Genomic DNA, 17,500 nt, shown 5'->3' on the forward strand with positions numbered 1-17,500 from the left:
ACCGATAAATAAATAAATTCATAAGTCTATTTATTAAAAATTGTGCGAGACCTAGAGAATAATCGCATATGGAGACATGCATATACATCGATAAATAAATAAATTCATAACAGTCTATGTATTAACAATTGTGCGACTTAGAGAATAATCGCATATGCAGACATGCATATACACCGATAGATAGATAAACCCATGTCTATTTATACAACGATAAATGAATAAATGCATAACTGTCGGTTTGTTTGTTAAAAATTGTGCGAGACCTTGAGAATAATCGCATATGGAGACATGCATATACACCGATAGATAAATAAACTCATGTCTATTTATACAACGATAAATGAATTAATGCATAACTGAAGGTTTGTTTGTTAAAAAACGTGCGAGACCTAGAGAATAATCGCATATGGAGACATGCATATACACCGATAAATAAATAAATTCATAAGTCTATTTATTAAAAATTGTGCGAGACCTAGAGAATGATCGCATATGGAGACATACATATACACCGATAAATAGATGAATTGATTATTTATACATCGATAAATAAATAAATTCATAACAATCTATTTATTAAAAATCCTGCGAGGCCTAGAGAATGATCGCATATGGAGACATGCATATACACCGATAAATAAATAAATTCATGTCTATTTATTAAAAATCCTGCGAGGCCTAGAGAATGATCGCATATGGAGACGCATATACACCGATAAATAAATAAATTCATAAGTCTATTTATCAAAAATTGTGCGAGACCTAGAGAATAATCGTATATGGAGACATGCATATACACCGATAAATAAATAAACTCATGTCTATTTATACAACGATAAATGAATAAATGCATAACTGACGGTTTGTTTGTTAAAAATCGTGCGAGACCTAGAAAATGATCGCATATGGAGACATGCATATACATCGATAAATAAATAAATTCATAACAGTCTATTTATTTAAAATTGTGCGACTTAGAGAATAATCGCATATGCAGACATGCATATACACTGATAAATAGATAAATTCATAACAGTCTATTTATTTAAAATTGTGCGACTTAGAGAATAATCGCATATGCAGACATGCATATACACTGATAAATAGATAAATTCATTATTTATACAACGATAAATGAATAAATGCATAACTGTCGGTTTGTTTGTTAAAAATCGTGCGAGACCTAGAGAATGATCGCATATGGAGACATGCATATACATCGATAAATAAATAGATTCATAACAATCTATTTATCAAAAATTGTGCGAGGCCTAGAGAATGATCGCATATGGAGACGCATATACACTTATAAATAAATAAACTCATGTCTATTTATACAACGATAAATTAATAAATGCATAACTGTCGGTTTGTTTGTTAAAAATCGTGCGAGGCCTAGAGAATGATCGCATATGGAGACATGCATATACACCGATAAATAAATAAATTCATGTCTATTTATTAAAAATTGTGCGAGGCCTAGAGAATGATCGCATAAGGAGACGCATATACACCGATAAATAAATAAATTCATTATTTATACAACGATAAATGAATAAATGCATAACTGACGGTTTGTTTGTTAAAAAACGTGCGAGACCTAGAGAATGATCGCGTACGGAGACATGCATATACACTCATAAATAAATAAATTCATAAGTCTATTTATTAAAAATTGTGCGACTTAGAGAATAATCGCATATGAAGACATGCATATACACCGATAGATAAATAAACTCATGTCTATTTATACAACGATAAATGAATAAATGCATAACTGACGGTTTGTTTGTTAAAAATCGTGCGAGGCCCAGAGAATAATCGCATATGGAGACATGCATATACACCGATAAATAAATAAATTCATGTCTATTTATACAACGATAAATGAATAAATGCATAGCTGTCTATTTATCGGATATATATACATTTATCTATCGATCTATACGGTGCTTTAGACTGATAGATATGTATTTATTTTAGTGTATATGCATGTCCGGATAAGGAATGTTCATTATTTTAACAAACTGGCTGTGTGATTTGAGTCGCTCTTAACGGGGTCGTCCATGAATAGCGGTGTGTATGGGAGTTTCTTTTTGTTTTTGTTTTTTGTGTTTGTTTTGATTTGGGTGTGGATGTTTTGGTGGTTTTCAATTTGTTTTTGTTGTTTGTTTATCTCTTTGTTTCTTGTTTATGTCGGTTATACTGTTTGTTTGTCTTGGCTTTCTTTCTTTCTGTTTGGTTCTCTTTGTCTTTCTCTAACTTTTTCTGTCTGTCTGTCTGTCTGTCTCTCTCCCTCTCTCTCTCGCTATTCCCTCTTCCTCTCCCTCCATTTCTCGTTCCCTCCCTCCCTCCCTCTTCTTCCTCCATTTCTCACTCCCTCCCTCCCTCTTCTTCCTCCATTTCTCACTCCCTCCCTCCCTCTTCTTCCTCATTCCCTCCCTCCCTCCCTCCTCTTCCTCCATCTCCCACTCCCTCTTATTCCTTCTTTTTTCACTCCCCCTCCCTCCCTCCTCCCTCCCCTCCCTCCCTCCCTCCCCTCCCTCCTGTTCTCCCTCCCCTCCCTCCCTCCCTCCCTTCCTCCTCTCCCTTCCCTCCCCTCCCTCCCTGTTCTCCCCATTTACCTCCCCGCACCATCACCTGGAAGACACAAACAGACACGCCAGTCGTCGTTGTGGAGAGATAGATTCAGACGAACAAGTCCACTCCCTCCCTCCCTCCCTCCCGTCCCCTCTCCTCCCTCCCTCCCCTCTCCTCCCTCCCTCCCTCCTCCCCCTCCCTCCCTCCCTCCCCACCTCCCTCCCTTCCCTCCCCTCCTCCCTCCCTCCTTCACCTCCCACTCCTCCCCTCCCCTCCCTCCCTCCCCTCTTCCCCCATCTCTCCCTCCCTTCCTCCCTCCACTCCCTCCCTGTTCTCCCCATTTACCTCCCCGCACCATCACCTGGAAGACACAAACAGACACGCCAGTCGTCGTTGTGGAGAGATAGATTCAGGCGAACAAGTCCAGCAGCTTTGGTGATCAGGAGTGTCTTAAAAGTTTAGGAGTTCTGAAAGATTCAATTTAAGGGCCAAAGCGAGCTCGTGCGGTCTTCGACATACCTCAAGACATTTTCTTTTACCCCCAAAAAGGTGTAACTCATTGGAGTTTTATATCTTTTTCTCTCTCTTTTTTTTTCTTTTTCTTTTTTTGAGTTGTATATCTTTTTCTCTCTTTCTCTCTTTTTTCTTATTAGGTGTGGAAGTTTTATTGAATCGATGCAGGGTTTTTCTTCGCTATTCCTAGCTGCGAATAAATCTTATGAAGAAATAAAGAAAATCATAAATATTTTGAAATATCGGAGAGTTCTGTGTAATCTATTCATATGAACTTGACACTATGCTGAACCTTTATTTTTTATTCGTCAAGTGTTTGCTATGCTTTTGTTTTATTCACGAGTAAAATGCACAAGTGTATGAATAAACAACTGAGGGAGGAAATAACGCAAGAGAGAAAAGAATATTATATTAACATGGAGTATTATCCGTCGCGTTTTTATTTTTTCTTCTTCTTTTCCACTATTGATTTGGCTTCTATTGATTCTCGCAAGGTCTTTCAACAAAATCATATCTATCTATCTTTTTATCTATCCATCTATCTCTTTGCCTATCTACCTATTTAGTTATCTATCTGTATGTCTATCTATATATCTATCTATCTATCTATCTATCTATCTATCTATCTATCTATCTATCTATCTATCTATCTATCTATCTATCTATCTATCTATCTATCTATTTATCTATCTATCTATCTATCTGTCTGTCTGTCTATCTATCTATCTATTTATCTATCTAACTATCTATCTATTTATCTATCCGTCTAACTATCTATCTATCCATATTTCTCATACCACATAGTCCATAGCGACACAGCTGCGTCTTGCAACACCATCAGGTCAGCAGTTATTTTTATCGACGACAGAAAAAAGCTGCAACAACAAAACTCAAAATGTTTTTTACTTCTCACTAATATATCTGTACATTACACGCTAAACTGGTCTTTAGTGTGTGATTCTGTGTCATGACAGTAGGATAAAGATTTTTCTGATGTGATTTGGAAGCAGTTTCATCAAAATATATCGTGTTTGATTGTGACATATCGCTTGGTTAGAATCTTTATGGTTTGCAATGATATTAGTTTATGAGTATTGCCGAGTGTTGCAGGAAATTTTAAAGATTAGAATGTCCGAGTCCAAGAGGTATTAGTAACTTATTGATTATGCGCTAATGTTGTTGCTGAGAAATGAAATGCAATTATTCTTAGGCGCCAATTCTTGCATGAATATCTAGATTCGGAGAAAAAATTCACAAAAGTTTGAGAGTTCAGAAAAAAAGTGACTAACGTGTATATTAACTTCGATTTCATAATATCCCTCCTCGTTATTACTTTTTCTTTCTTCATTTTCTCCTGTTTTTTTTTTTTTTCAATTCTTTCGCACAATTACCAAGATCATAAATTTTCGCAAAGGTATAAGGAATAACGATTAAGAATTCATAACGAAACGATACCGTACTTCTTTCTGAAGTTGTTTAGATCTGTAAGAAAGAAACCTTGGCGTGCTAATGTTGCATGACAGAGCCTCTTTACGTTGCAATACTCCTCGGAAATGCACGGCTCGCGAATATGACATAATAATATGATTGTGAGTGCAATTTAAGGGCTATACACACGTCAGTTACATAGGGCGAATGTGTTGGAAGGCCATACACGTGTTATTTAGGACATACACGTGGTATTTATATGGTCATGGCTGATAGTATGTCTACAGGCTCTTCACGTGCGTTATTTCCCATCGTAATGTATTTGCACCAACTCGTGGTTTACCATTTCATGGAGAGATCAATGTATATGGTGTATGGAGACACAACCCGCTGTACTTTTTGCAATGTGAATTCATAGTCCAAAATATATTGGATATTTATTTGTTAATATATAGGTTTACAGTTCCATTCGAGTTTCGAGAGGTTTGAAAAGAGAGGGGGTAGAAAGGGAGGGAGAGAGGAAGGGAGGGTGGGAGGAGGGGAGAGAGAGAGAGAGAGAGAGAGAGAGAGAGAGAGAGAGAGAGAGTGAGAGAGAGAGAGAGAGAGAGAGAGAGAGAGAGAAAGAAAGAAAGAAAGAAAGAAAGAAAGAAAGAGAAAGAGAAAGAGAGAGAGAGAGAGAGAGAGAGAGAGAGAGAGAGAGAGAGAGAAAGAGAGACAGAGATAGAGATAGAGACAGAGACAGAGACAGAGGCAGAGACAGACAGACAGAGAAAGAGAGAAAGAGTGAAAGAGAGAGACAAAGAAAGAGAGAGAGACGGAGAAAGAGAGAGAAAGAGAGTGAGCAAGCGAGCGAGCAAGCGAGCGAGCGAGAAAGAGACCCCCTTAAAAGCACGGGACGACAACAAACTTACTATCTAACTTCTGATTTATCCTTTTCACGCGCGCGGCAAAGCTTCTCTCTCTCCCAGGGAATTCCTCCCTTCCCGGCTCGAGGGTTTTTTTTCGCACAGAACCCTACGGCGTCTTTGAATCTGCGCACTCGCACTTCATTTGCATTTCGGCTTTTTTGGCGAGGTCGTTCTTGCACCGAGTCTCTCCATAAACTTACGGGGATGTCTTGGCTTCTCGGCGAAACGTGACTGAGGGATTGCACTTGTGTTCGGTGGGTTTCGTCTCTGCCTCTCTACCTCGGTCTCTCCTTTTATGTGTGTGTGTGTATGTATATATGGAGAGAGAGTGGGAGAGAGAGAGAGAGAGAGAGAGAGAGAGAGAGAGAGAGAGAGAGAGAGAGAGAGAGAGAGAGAGAGAGAGAGAGAGAGAGAGAGAGAGAGACCGTATTCATGTTGACAAATGTGGAAAGGTATGAATAAGAACGAATATCTTCACAATACAAGTGATGTATTTTACCGGTTTCGAAACCGGTAACATAAATCTCTATATATATGTGTGTGTGTGTGTGTGTGTGTGTGTGTGTGTGTGTGTATGTGTGTGTGTGTGTGTGTGTGTGTGTGTGTGTGTAGGAATATATATGTAAATACATATTGATATAAATCTGTTTCATTTTTTTCCTCTCCTTTTAACTCCCTCTTCCGCGCCTCTCTCCTCTTCCCCTCTCTTCCCATAAAATCCAAAAAGCTGCAACAAAGTAACAATAATAAAGAAAAATGGAAATAACAATAACGAGCACATACATCAGCTAATCTCAAGTTATTTCCACGGGAACTTTTTACATGTAATGACAACAGTGTGATGAATTTTTTAACAGCATCTTTGCAAAACTTCAAGGTCTGATGCAAATATGTTTGAAAATTAAGCTTATTTCGCATATTTTCACCAGGGCGTAAATGAGTTTCAAAATGCAATTTCTTTTTTCTTTCGCGTGTTTGCAAATTCTAGAATGTATATAAAAGGCATTCGCTGATAATTAGAATTTAGTCATGGCAAGGAGTGAGAATGGATAATGTAAAAAAAAATATAAAGCAAAAGTGAAGTAAAAGTTAAATGGAAAAATAAAAGTGTAAAATTAAATACATTCAAGATCTCGAAGCACTCAAATGTAGTTTAATACCTTGGGCCTTATTGCAAGTAATGTTGTAGCAAATTCATGCAATACTGCAGCTATATTTGCACGAATACGACGCTGCATTTATCGAAGGAAGGCGAAAGGGAGGGAAAAGGGAAGCACAATTTTTTTCGTAACTTCTGTAAACTTTTAAAGGGGATTTTGGTCAAAATCATGATTCCATTGAAGCGGATGGAAAGAGGTAGAGAGAGTGAGGGGAAGAGGGAGAGTGAGAGAGACGGTGAGAGGAGACAGAGTGAGGGAGAGAGGTAGAGAGAGTGAGGGAAAGAGAGAGAGTGAGAGAGACTGGGAGAGAGGGAGATAGAGTGAGGGAGAGAGGTAGAGAGAATGAGGGCGAGAGGGAGAGTGAGAGACTGGGAGAGAGGAAGATAGAGTGAGAGACTGGGAGAGAGGAAGATAGAGTGAGGGAGAGAGGTAGAGAGAGAGAGGGAAAGAGAAACAGGGGGAGAGGGAGAGTGAGAGAGACTGGGAGAGAGGGAGATAGAGTGAGGGGAGAGACGGAAAGAGAGACAGGGGAAGAGGGAGAGTGAGAGAGACGGTGAGAGAAGATAGAGTGAGGGAGAGAGTTTGAGAAAGTGAGGGAAGAGAGAGAGAGAGAGACTGTGAGAGAGGGAGACAGAGTGAGGGAAAGAGGTAGAAAGAGTGAGGGGAAGAGAGACAGGGGGAGAGGGAGAGTGAAAGTGACTTGGAGAGAGGGAGATAGAGTGAGAAAGAGAGAGGGAAAGAGAAACAGGGAGAGAGGGAGAGTGAGAGACTGGGAGAAAGGAAGATAGAGTGAGGGAGAGAGGTAGAGAAAGTGATGGAAAGAGAAAATCATTGAGAGAGACTGAGAGATAGTGAGAGAGATAGGTAGACAGGGAGAGCGGGAGAGAGACTGCAAAAGAGAGAGAAAGGAAGGGAGAAAAAGGGAGAAGAAGACAGACAGACACAAGAAAAGAGTAGAAAATATAATTAAGAAAAAGTCAATTGGAGTACGTGAATAGATAACTGGATGAAAACAAAACGAAGGAAAATTTAAAGTGAACAGATATATAAAATAGACTAATTAATACACAAAAATAAAACAAAAAAAGTCTACGCGTATGTAATCTTATGAAGAAGAATTTCAATGAAAACCACATAGGGAAATAATAAAGAATATTACATGGAAAATTATAACAGAGGCCAACGCACACACCCCCCCCCTCAAAAAAAAGAAAAAAAAACACCACAGTACCACCGAATAAGAGAAAAGAAATAAAATGAAAAAGAGATATATAAAAAAAAAAATCCCAGGTTCCATTGTACAACGACAACAGTATCTCCCCCTCCCCCCCTCTCCTGCGGTTACGTAAAATAAGAGAAAAAAATGGAAAGTAAAAGCAGGCAGTCCCGTTTCACTGAGCTCCTCGCCATAATCCGTCAGCCCCCGCGTACAATTCGCGTGGTTGCCTTGAGAGAAAAGACTGCAACGGGGAAGGTTGGCTTAAGAAAACAAACGGCGTGTGATCTGCGTTGTCTGATATTGGCTTGAGGGACAAGGTGTTCTCTCGCTGCCTATTTCCTGGGATTTTTTCTTTTTTTTTTCGGGCAAAGAGACGTGTGTTGTGGCTCAGACGGGGAGGTGAAGTGCGGTTCAGGCTGATAAGATAGAGGGATGTGAGCAATGGTTCGTAGAATTACATAAAAAAAAAAAAAAAAAAAAAAATGTCTGATAAATATATGAATATTAGTGATGGTCCAGAGAGAGAGAAAGAGAGGGAGTGAAAGAGGGAGTGAGAGAGAGAGAGAGAGAGAGAGAGAGAGAGAGAGAGAGAGAGAGAGAGAGAGAGAGAGAAAGAGAAAGAGAGAGAGAGATCAAACGAACGAGAGAGAGAGAGAGGGAAAGAGAGAGAGAGAGAAAGGGAGAGAGGGAAAGAGAGAGAGAGAGAATCAGAGTCAGAGAGAAGGAAGATAAAAAAAAAAAAAAAAAAAAAAACGAGATAAAGAACCTATTGCACGGGCGAGGAAAATACCTTAGCGACGTCAGTACCGTTGACGTCAGCGCCGCCAATGGAAAGCATAAAAAAGCCACAGCAACAACAGCTGCTTGCAAATTCCGCGCAGAAACATAGAAGACACGAGAGCCGAGAGCTTCAGGATTTTCATCTTTACATTCGCCGGGTTTTGTTTCTGAGGAAATCTTAAACCATTTCTCTCTTCCCTCCGTCTTCCTTTTTTCGAATCTTCGGGGCTCCGTTTTTTCCTCAGGATTTCTCGAATGGCATCTTATAGAATCCTTCGATGTCTAAGAATATATCCAGACGGATTCTAGGAAGTGATTACAGAGACGCCGTGAGTGTGCTGGCTGTGATATGTTGGCAGTCTCAATAGCTTTGTATTTAATAAGAGAATCGTCACGTCTCGTAAACAGACTGTACAATAGACAGATGTTAATTAACGTATGTAAAACAATGCAGATCAGTTTTTGCACATGGAATGGGGAAAGTAGAGTGTTTCAAAGTAAGGGAAGAGAGGGTCAAATAATTCTACACGGCAGAAATAAAGTAGATGTTCAGTAAGGTCACAAAGGTCAGTGCACAGAATAAAAAAAAAAAAAAATATGCAGAAAACATCACGGTATCTCGATTGAATTTACATCGTCATGGAGTCATTCTTATCAACATTTTTAACACTTTCATCATTGTATTTAATTCCCATAAAATGAAAGTAAAAATTTCTTCACTGTGAATATGATTTTGACTGAGGGTGAGGGAGTAAGAGAGAGAGGGTGAGGGAGAAAGAGAGAGAGAGAGAGAGAGAGAGAAAGAGAGAGAGGAGAGAGAGAGAGAGAGAGAGAGAGAGAGAGAGAGAGAGAGAGAGAGAGAGAGAGAGAGAGAGAGAGAGAGAGAGAGAGAGAGAGGGTGAGGGAGAGAGAGAGAGGTGAGGGAGAAAGAGAGAAAGAGAGAGAGAGAGGGTGAGGGAGAAAGAGAGAGAGGGAGTGAGAGGGAGAGAGAACGAGAGAGAGAGAGAGAGAGTGAGGAGAAAGAGAAAGAGAGAGGGTGAGGGAGAAAGAGAGAGAGATAGGGTGAGGGAGAAAGAGAGAAAGGGTGAGGGAGAAAGAGAGAGAGAGGGTGATGGAGAAGGAGAGAGGGGGTGAGGGAGAAAGAGAGAGAAAGGGGTAGGGAGAGAGAAAGAGAGAAGGGGTGAGGGAGAAAGAGAGAGAGAGAGGGTGAGGGAGAAAGAGAGAGGGTGAGAGAGAAAGAGAGAGAGAGAGGGTGAGGGAGAAAGAGAAATGGTGAGGGAGAAAGAAAGAGAGAGAGAGGGTGAGGAAGAGTGAGAAAGAAAGAGAGAGAGGGTGAGGAGAGAGGGAGAGAGGGTGAGGGACAAAGTGAGAGAGGGGGAGGGAGAAAGAGAGAAAGGGTGAGGTAGAAAGACAGAGAGAGGGTGAAAGAGAAAGAGAGTGAGAGAAGGTGAGGGAGAAAGAGAGAGGGGGGGAGAAACGGGGAGGGAGAAAGATAGAGAGAAGGGGTGAGGGAGAAAGAGAGAGAGAGAGAGGGTGAGGGAGAAAGAGAGAGTGGGTGAAGGAGAAACAGAGTGAGAGGGTGAGGGAGAAACAGAGAGAGGGTGAAGAAGAAAGAGAGAGAGAGGGTGAGGGAGAAAGAGAGAGAGAGAGGGTGAGGGAGAAAGAGAGAGAGAGAGCGTAAGGGAGAAAGAGAGAGAAGGTGAAGGAGAAAGAGAGAGAGAGGGAGAGGGAGAAAGAGAGAGAGAGAGAGGGTGAGGAGAAAGAGAGAGAGGGGTGAGTGAGAAAGAGAGAGAGAGGGGTGAGTGAGAAAGAGAGAGTGGATGAGTGAGAAAGAGAGAGTGGGTGAGTGAGAAAGAGAGAGTGGGTGAATGAGAAAGAGAGAGTGGGTGAGTGAGAAAGAGAGAGTGGGTGAGTGAGAAAGAGAGAGTGAGTGAGTGAGAAAGAGAGAGAGAGGGTGAGAGGAGAAAGAGAGAGAGAGAGAGAGAGAGAGAGAGAGAGAGAGAGAGAGAGAGAGAGAGAGAGAGAGAGAGAGAGAGAGAGAGAGAGAGAGAGAGAGAGGGTGAAGGAGAAGGAGAGAGAGAGGGTGAGAGGGTGAAGGAGAAGGAGAGAGAGAGGGTGAGAGGGTGAAGGAGAAGGAGAGAGAGAGGGTGAGAGGGTGAAGGAGAAGGAGAGAGAGAGGGTGAGAGGGTGAAGGAGAAGGAGAGAGAGAGAGTGAAGGAGAAAGAGAGAGAGAGAGGGTGAGGTAGAAAGAGAGAGAAGGTGAGGGAGAAAGAGAAAGAGAGAGAGGGTGAGGGAGAAAGATGATAAGATATATCATATTTACCCATACCCAGAATGATAATAAATATTAAAAATGTCTATATTATCATTAGCTTTCAGCCTCAATTTTTTAATAGAGATTGTTCTTTCACGTAAAAAAATATCATAATTCCATTATTTTGCACATGCAATATATATATATTTTTCAATTACTATTTATTTGCGCACTGAACTGTAAAGAATTTCCTAATCCTTTTCTTAAGTTCACTGAAGATTTTTGAGCAAGAGGATGAGAAGAGCTTACGCTTCAGCTTTTTATACAGGAATAAGAATGACAATAAATATAATGATAATAATAAGAATAATAAGCATAATAACAATGATAATAATAATTACAACAAAATTAAACACAATAATGAATAAAAGGATAATGAGACTATTAATAACAGTGTCCATGATAATAACAGAATAATAGTGATAATAGTAATGATTATAATAATGATAAAATGATTATGATAATAGAACTCATGCTTGGAAACAAGAAAACGAAAAAACAAAAAAACTAAAATAAGGAAATTATATATAATGATAATAAGAAGGCTGCTACTACTACTACTAAAAAAAAATGATGATGATGATGATGATGACGGTGGTGGTGGCGGTGGTGATGATGATGATGCTGGCAATAATGATAATGATAATAATAATAATAGTGATAATAAGAAGAAATAATAGTAACAATAATAAAAAATAATAGTAATAATAAAAAATAATAGTAATAATAATAAAAAATAATAGTAATAATAACAAAAAGTAATAATAATAACAATAATGTCAACAAAGATGCTATTGATGCATAATGATAACGACTCTCACGACGTTCCGAATACCCATTCATCACCCTTAGCATTAACACTCTCTTCACACCGTTTTCACGGCCTCTCAACGCCAAAATCAATAACGAAATTACGACCGCCATCACAGCGACACAAAAACGTCAAAGGACCTGACAAATTATTAATCACGAAACTGTATATATTTCATCGTTATTGCCCGGGAACTAAATAGATTCTCTCTTTAGGTCGCAAAAGGATATAAGGTAAACAGACAACATCTCACAAGAAGTTTCCTGAGCCTGCGTGCAATGGACAGCTCATTTGTGATAGAAGAAGGGAAAGAACAAACAGAGGGAGAGAGAGGGGGAGGGAGAAAGAGGGAAGAAAGGGGCGAAGGAGAAAGAGAGAGAGAGGGTGAGGGAGAAAGAGGAGGAGGTGAGGGAGGAAGAAAGAGAAGGTGAGGGAGAAAGAGAGAGAGAGGGTGAGGGAGAAAGAGAGAGAAGGTGAGGGAGAAGGAGAGAGAAGGGGGATGGAGAAAGAGAGAAGAAAGGGGTGAGGGAGGAAGAGAGGATGAGGGAAAAAGAGAGAGGGGGTGAGGAAGAAAGAGAGAGGTGAGGAGAGAGAGAGAGAGGGTGAGGGAGAAAGAGAGAGAGAGGGTGAGGAGAACGAGGGAAGAAAGGGGCGAGGGAGAAAGAGATAGAGAGGGAGAAGGAGAAAGAGAGAGAGGGTTAGGGAGAAAGAGAGAGAGAGGGGGAGGGAGAAAGAGGGAAGAAAGGGAGCGAGAGAGGGTGAGGGAGAAAGAGAGAGAGGTGAGGGAGGAAGAGGGAAGAACGGGGCGACGGAGGAAGAGATGGAGCGTGAGGCAGAAAGAGAGAGAGGGTGAGGGAGAGGGAGAGAAGAAAGGGGCCAAGGGAGAAAGAGAGGGAGGGTGAGGGAGAAAGAGACAGAGATAAACCTAAGGACAAACCGGAAGACAAACCAAACCAAAGAGAGACAGAGATCGAAAATAAAAGTAAAAGAACGAACGAAAATACACCTCACACGGGAATAAGAAGAAGAAAAAAAAAATCGACCTTGGCTTGGCTCCAGTGCCTAGCGTCCCTGGCACCCCATGGAAGACTAAGCTAAATCGTTGACCTTGCATTTCGTATTGTCCCGGGGTCGCGTCCTGCCGTTTCTCTCACAGTTGCTGTTAAGGAGCCACTTGGCACTTGGCACTTTGGTCTTACACTTGCCCGGGTGAAGGATTAATGGCCGTGATTTCATGCAGGTGCTGGCACTGTTGGCATGTTACACTTTACTGATTTTTTTTTTTTTTTTCCATTTCCAAAATTGTTTCTAAATGTCTGAAAATTATAATAGAAGCGGTGTTGAAAGTTAAAATTATTTGAATTTGGTATTTGTTTATTCAGCATTTTATTTCATTTATCTTTTCTTTGATATTAATTGCTTTTGGCACACTAACTTTTTGTAATCACTATTTTTACATTTTAACATTTCTACGTGTCATTTGTTATATGATTACTGAAACCATAATAGCAAATGTGAATAAAAAATTGATGAAAGATGAAAGTGACAGATGTAAAAGTAATATTCATTATTGATATTATCATTATTTTCTATTGATACGGACTTGAAAAAAAAAACTGCGTACCCTGGTATACCAATATTAGTTCTGTGTTATGGAAAAAGACCGACACAAAAATAAATATGACGTTAACGTGAAATGATATGAACTGAAATGATATAGAATTAAGTGGAAAAAAAAGGATTATAACGTTCCCAGTGTGAAATACGTGTACTCTTAGTCTACTGGAGTACAATAGACGATTTGAACGTCTGCATTCACGCGTGAAAACGATTCTTCTCCCGAACCCCAAACCCTTTTAAACCCACCAGCGGGCGCTATCTGAATACCTCCAGCCCTTCAACCCCGTAAAAGAAAATGCCGTCTCGAAAAGCACACCGAATCCTACAGGGCTTTGACCCCCCCTTTCACCCAACAGAATCGGCTAATGTAGGCAATAGGAACCTACCTTGGCCTGTCGATCATGGTCCAGCGGGGCGGCGAGGGTGATGAGGCCCGAGTGCTGGTCGATCGTGAAGAGGCCGTCCCTGTTTCCTCCGGTGATGCTGTATCTCACGGCCTCCCCTGCAGGATGTCGGGTGAAACGAGGGCGTTATTGGAAGGACGTTATCATGAGGCAGGGTGCTGGCGACGTCTACGTATATATATATATCTAAGGGATGTCTCTATCTACAAGCCTATAATGTTAACACGAAGGCATTTTGCGGGTCCTTGTCTTTGGGAAGGGGGTATTCACGGAGAGGTTGGGTCGATAATATATCTTTTTCATTTCTGTTTTGATTCTCTCTCTCTCTCTCTTTCTCTCTTTCTTACTCTCGCTCTCTCTCTCCCCTCCCCCTCTCTCTCTCTCTCCCCTCCCCCCCCCTCTCTCTCTCCCTCCCTTCCTCCCTCTCCTCCCTCTCTCTTGCTCACCCCTCACCCCCCCCCTCTCTCTCTCTCTCTCTCTCTCCTCCCCCCTCTCTCTCTCTCTGTCTGTTTTCTCCCTCCCCCCACTCTCTCCCCCCCCCCCCCCTCTCTCTCTCTCTCTCTCTCTCTCTCTCTTCTCTCTCTCTCTCTCTCTCTCTCTCTCTTTGTCTTTCTCCTCTCTCTCTCTCTCTCTCTCTCTCCGTCTCTCTCCCTCCCGCCTCTCCCTCTCTCTCTCGTTTTCAGGAAGATGCCTTTGTAAAGAAAGTAATCAGCGAACGAGCCATTAACCGCCAGTGATTCCGTTAGGCAACTTCTAACCTTTCTCCTTATTATTTCTCACTCATCCTCCTTGCCCTTAATCGGGTTTAGTGTCAGTTGGTAATTATGTTTACGTGACTTTGTTCTATAACTATCCATTACTCTCGCGAACAAAGGTGATTCCAGTAATGATTTCCAGGTAAGTCTTTTGCGTGGCCGTGTGGGAACGAGCGGAATGGTAAGTATAAGACGTAGGTGAGTACATAGGTAGATGCATTATGTATGTGTGTATCTTGGAGTACAGGAATATCATGTATATATATGTGTGTGTGTTTGTACACAGACACGCCTATACACATATCATACATACATATATATGTGTGTGTGTTTGTACACAAGCACGGTTAGACACATATACATACCATACATACATATGTATGTGTGTGTGTGTGTGTGTGTGTGTGTGACTGTGTGTGTGTGTGTGTGTGTGTGTGTGTGTGTGTGTGTGTCTGTGTGTGTGTGTGTGTGTGTGTGTGTGTGTGTGTATGTGTGTGTGTGTGTGAGTGTGTGTGTACGAGTGTGAGTGTGAGTGTGAGTGTGAGTGTGAGTGTGAGTGTGAGTGTGAGTGTGTGTGTGTGTGTGTGTGTGCGTGTGCGTGTGTGCACGTACATAGGTCAGCTGACAATCTATTAACGACACTGTAAAACACTTTCCCGGTTATATAAAAGTTAAAGGCTTTTAACGTTTGTTAATTAAGCGATGGCATCAAAGGGTGGGCGGCCAGTGTCTACACAGCGAAGGGCTTCCCGTAAAGGACACGCAGCTGTTCCTCCGCCGCTGAATAATTTGCAGGGAGAGAAAGGAGTGAAATAGACATGGACGGCGCACGTCTTTGACCTTAACTCCGGCTCGCAACTGACGTCTCGGCTCATTCATATCCTATATCCTTTGCCCTTATAAGGCTACTCGAGCTTAATTACTCTGCTCATCTAAGATCGTCGTGGGAGATTTTATTACTGATTTTTCGACGGCGTTCTTATGTGTTTTACGTGTCGTTTTTTTTTTTTTTTTTTTTTCTAAATTGCCTATGTGTATATCGGGTCACATAACATCTGTTTACCATCGACGCCAAAAAGACGTCATCGTTTCTGACCAATGAGCGCGCGAGGTTCTCTCCGGTCTGACCAATGGGCGTTCTTGTGTCTCTTTTCCTTCTCCCTGATTGGTACATGACTCGACTCGCCTGATCCGCGGATATTCCCATTGGCTGAGATATATAAACACACAAGACCATCGAATCCGATTAATTCTGCAAGGTAGTTCTGGTCAACTCGCATTAGCGTTTATACTGAGTGACGTTTCTATAAATTTAACATTACAGGTAGGGACTAAAGCAGTGTAAAAGATATTACCGTGTCAAAGGCTGTTATTTAGATAAAATTGCTTCGATTTTGTCCTGGAAATGTCGAATCATACACTCTTTACCATGACAAAACGTAAATTTAATAAACAATGAAGTCATTTAGGAGGGAAGAGGAATTGCTGCTGGAAAAGAGAAGGCAGATATCCTGTTGCGCTGTACAGTTGTTCGCAAGTGACGTATATATATGTGCTTCTATTTGTGTGGTTTGGTTGTCACCTTATTTTTTTCTTCTGGTCGTATTATTAAATGTTTTATTATTATTATTGTTTTGTTGTTATTATTATCATCATTATTATCATTGTCATCATCATCATCATCATTATCATCATCATTGTTAATATAGTTATTATTATTATTTGTATCTTCATTCCTTTGTATGTTTGTGCATAAGTAGAGTTCTGTGGTAATATGTGTATCACCTTATCCAAAACCATTACCATTAACTACTAGGACCCGATAGCCTAATTAAATCCAAATTACCATTGCGGGATTTGCTTATTTCTATGACACGAAAGTAATTTATTGAGGTCGTATTGGGGGTGGTAATGATTGCGATAATAGCGGTGATGGTTACTATGTCCATGGTGTGTTGTGGTAGGCATGGGGGATGAGATCGTGGAGGTGTTAGTAGTGCACATAACTAGTAGTTATTGTGGCTGTTTGCCTCATCTTATGTGTGTGTGTGTGTGTGTGTGTGTGTGTGTGTGTGTGTGTGTGTGTGTGTGTGTGTGTGTGTGTGTGTGTGTGTACACGTTACTGTGTTTGTGCTTGTGTTCAGTGTAGTTAAGATTACTAGGTTACGCGGTAGGTTAAGTGGACCATGATAAAGAAAATTAAAATGAAACTGACTAGAATGCCAGATGAATAATATATATATATATATATATATATATATATATATATATATATATATATATATATATATATATAAAGAAAGGAATATGTAAATAAGAACTTTAATTCCTGTTATCAAATATTTCTTTTCATCATATCAATATGCAATGAAAATGCATTTTGTTTGAATAAATTTCTATGAAGATTAACCTGAATGTAGCACGCAAATCCCTCTGATCTTTTACAATACAAATATGAATAAAGCCAACAATATTGAGATAATCACTAGATATATTAATTAAAATTAGTTCGATGAAAAGATAACATGAACATGAAAACCCTTCAACGAAGTAATGGTTTGCTTGACATGAGGCAGAAGTAAAGAAAAAAGCACAAATGTGACGCACATTATAATTTGCGGTTTGAACAGATTCGAAGAACTGAGAAAATTGAGATATCAAACTTCCATGATTATCAAAATTATATGTCTTAAATGGAGAGGATTGGCACAGAAAGAGAATGATTCAAGGTGTAAAAGATTTGTTGAATATGAACAGTGTTTGTTGAAAGTATTCACACGCAAAAGAATATTTCAGTATTTATCATATATACAAACGAGAAAGCAGAGAGAAACAAAAGTTTTAAATTTCCCTCTCTCTCTCTCTCTCTCTCTCTCTCTCTCTCTCTCTCTCTCTCTCTCTCTCTCTCTCTCTCTCTCTCTCTCTCTCTCTCTCTCTCTCACACACACACACACACACACACACACCACACACACACACACATACACACACACACACACACATACAAA

The 17,500-nt window shown here is 40.4% G+C and overlaps 1 protein-coding gene across 1 annotated transcript in view; it reads right to left on the minus strand.

The window, feature by feature from the left end:
* Nucleotides 1–17,500, minus strand: part of LOC138864411 (putative neural-cadherin 2) — a 150,264-nt gene that overhangs the window by 41,743 nt on the left and 91,021 nt on the right. Inside the window, exon 3 of the mRNA XM_070131516.1 lies at nucleotides 13,720–13,835. Coding sequence (XP_069987617.1) covers nucleotides 13,720–13,835 — 116 coding nt within the window. The remainder of the gene's footprint in view (nucleotides 1–13,719; nucleotides 13,836–17,500) is intronic.

The sequence above is a fragment of the Penaeus vannamei genome, chromosome 16 (assembly GCF_042767895.1).
Source record: "Penaeus vannamei isolate JL-2024 chromosome 16, ASM4276789v1, whole genome shotgun sequence".
Lineage (NCBI taxonomy): Eukaryota > Metazoa > Arthropoda > Malacostraca > Decapoda > Penaeidae > Penaeus > Penaeus vannamei.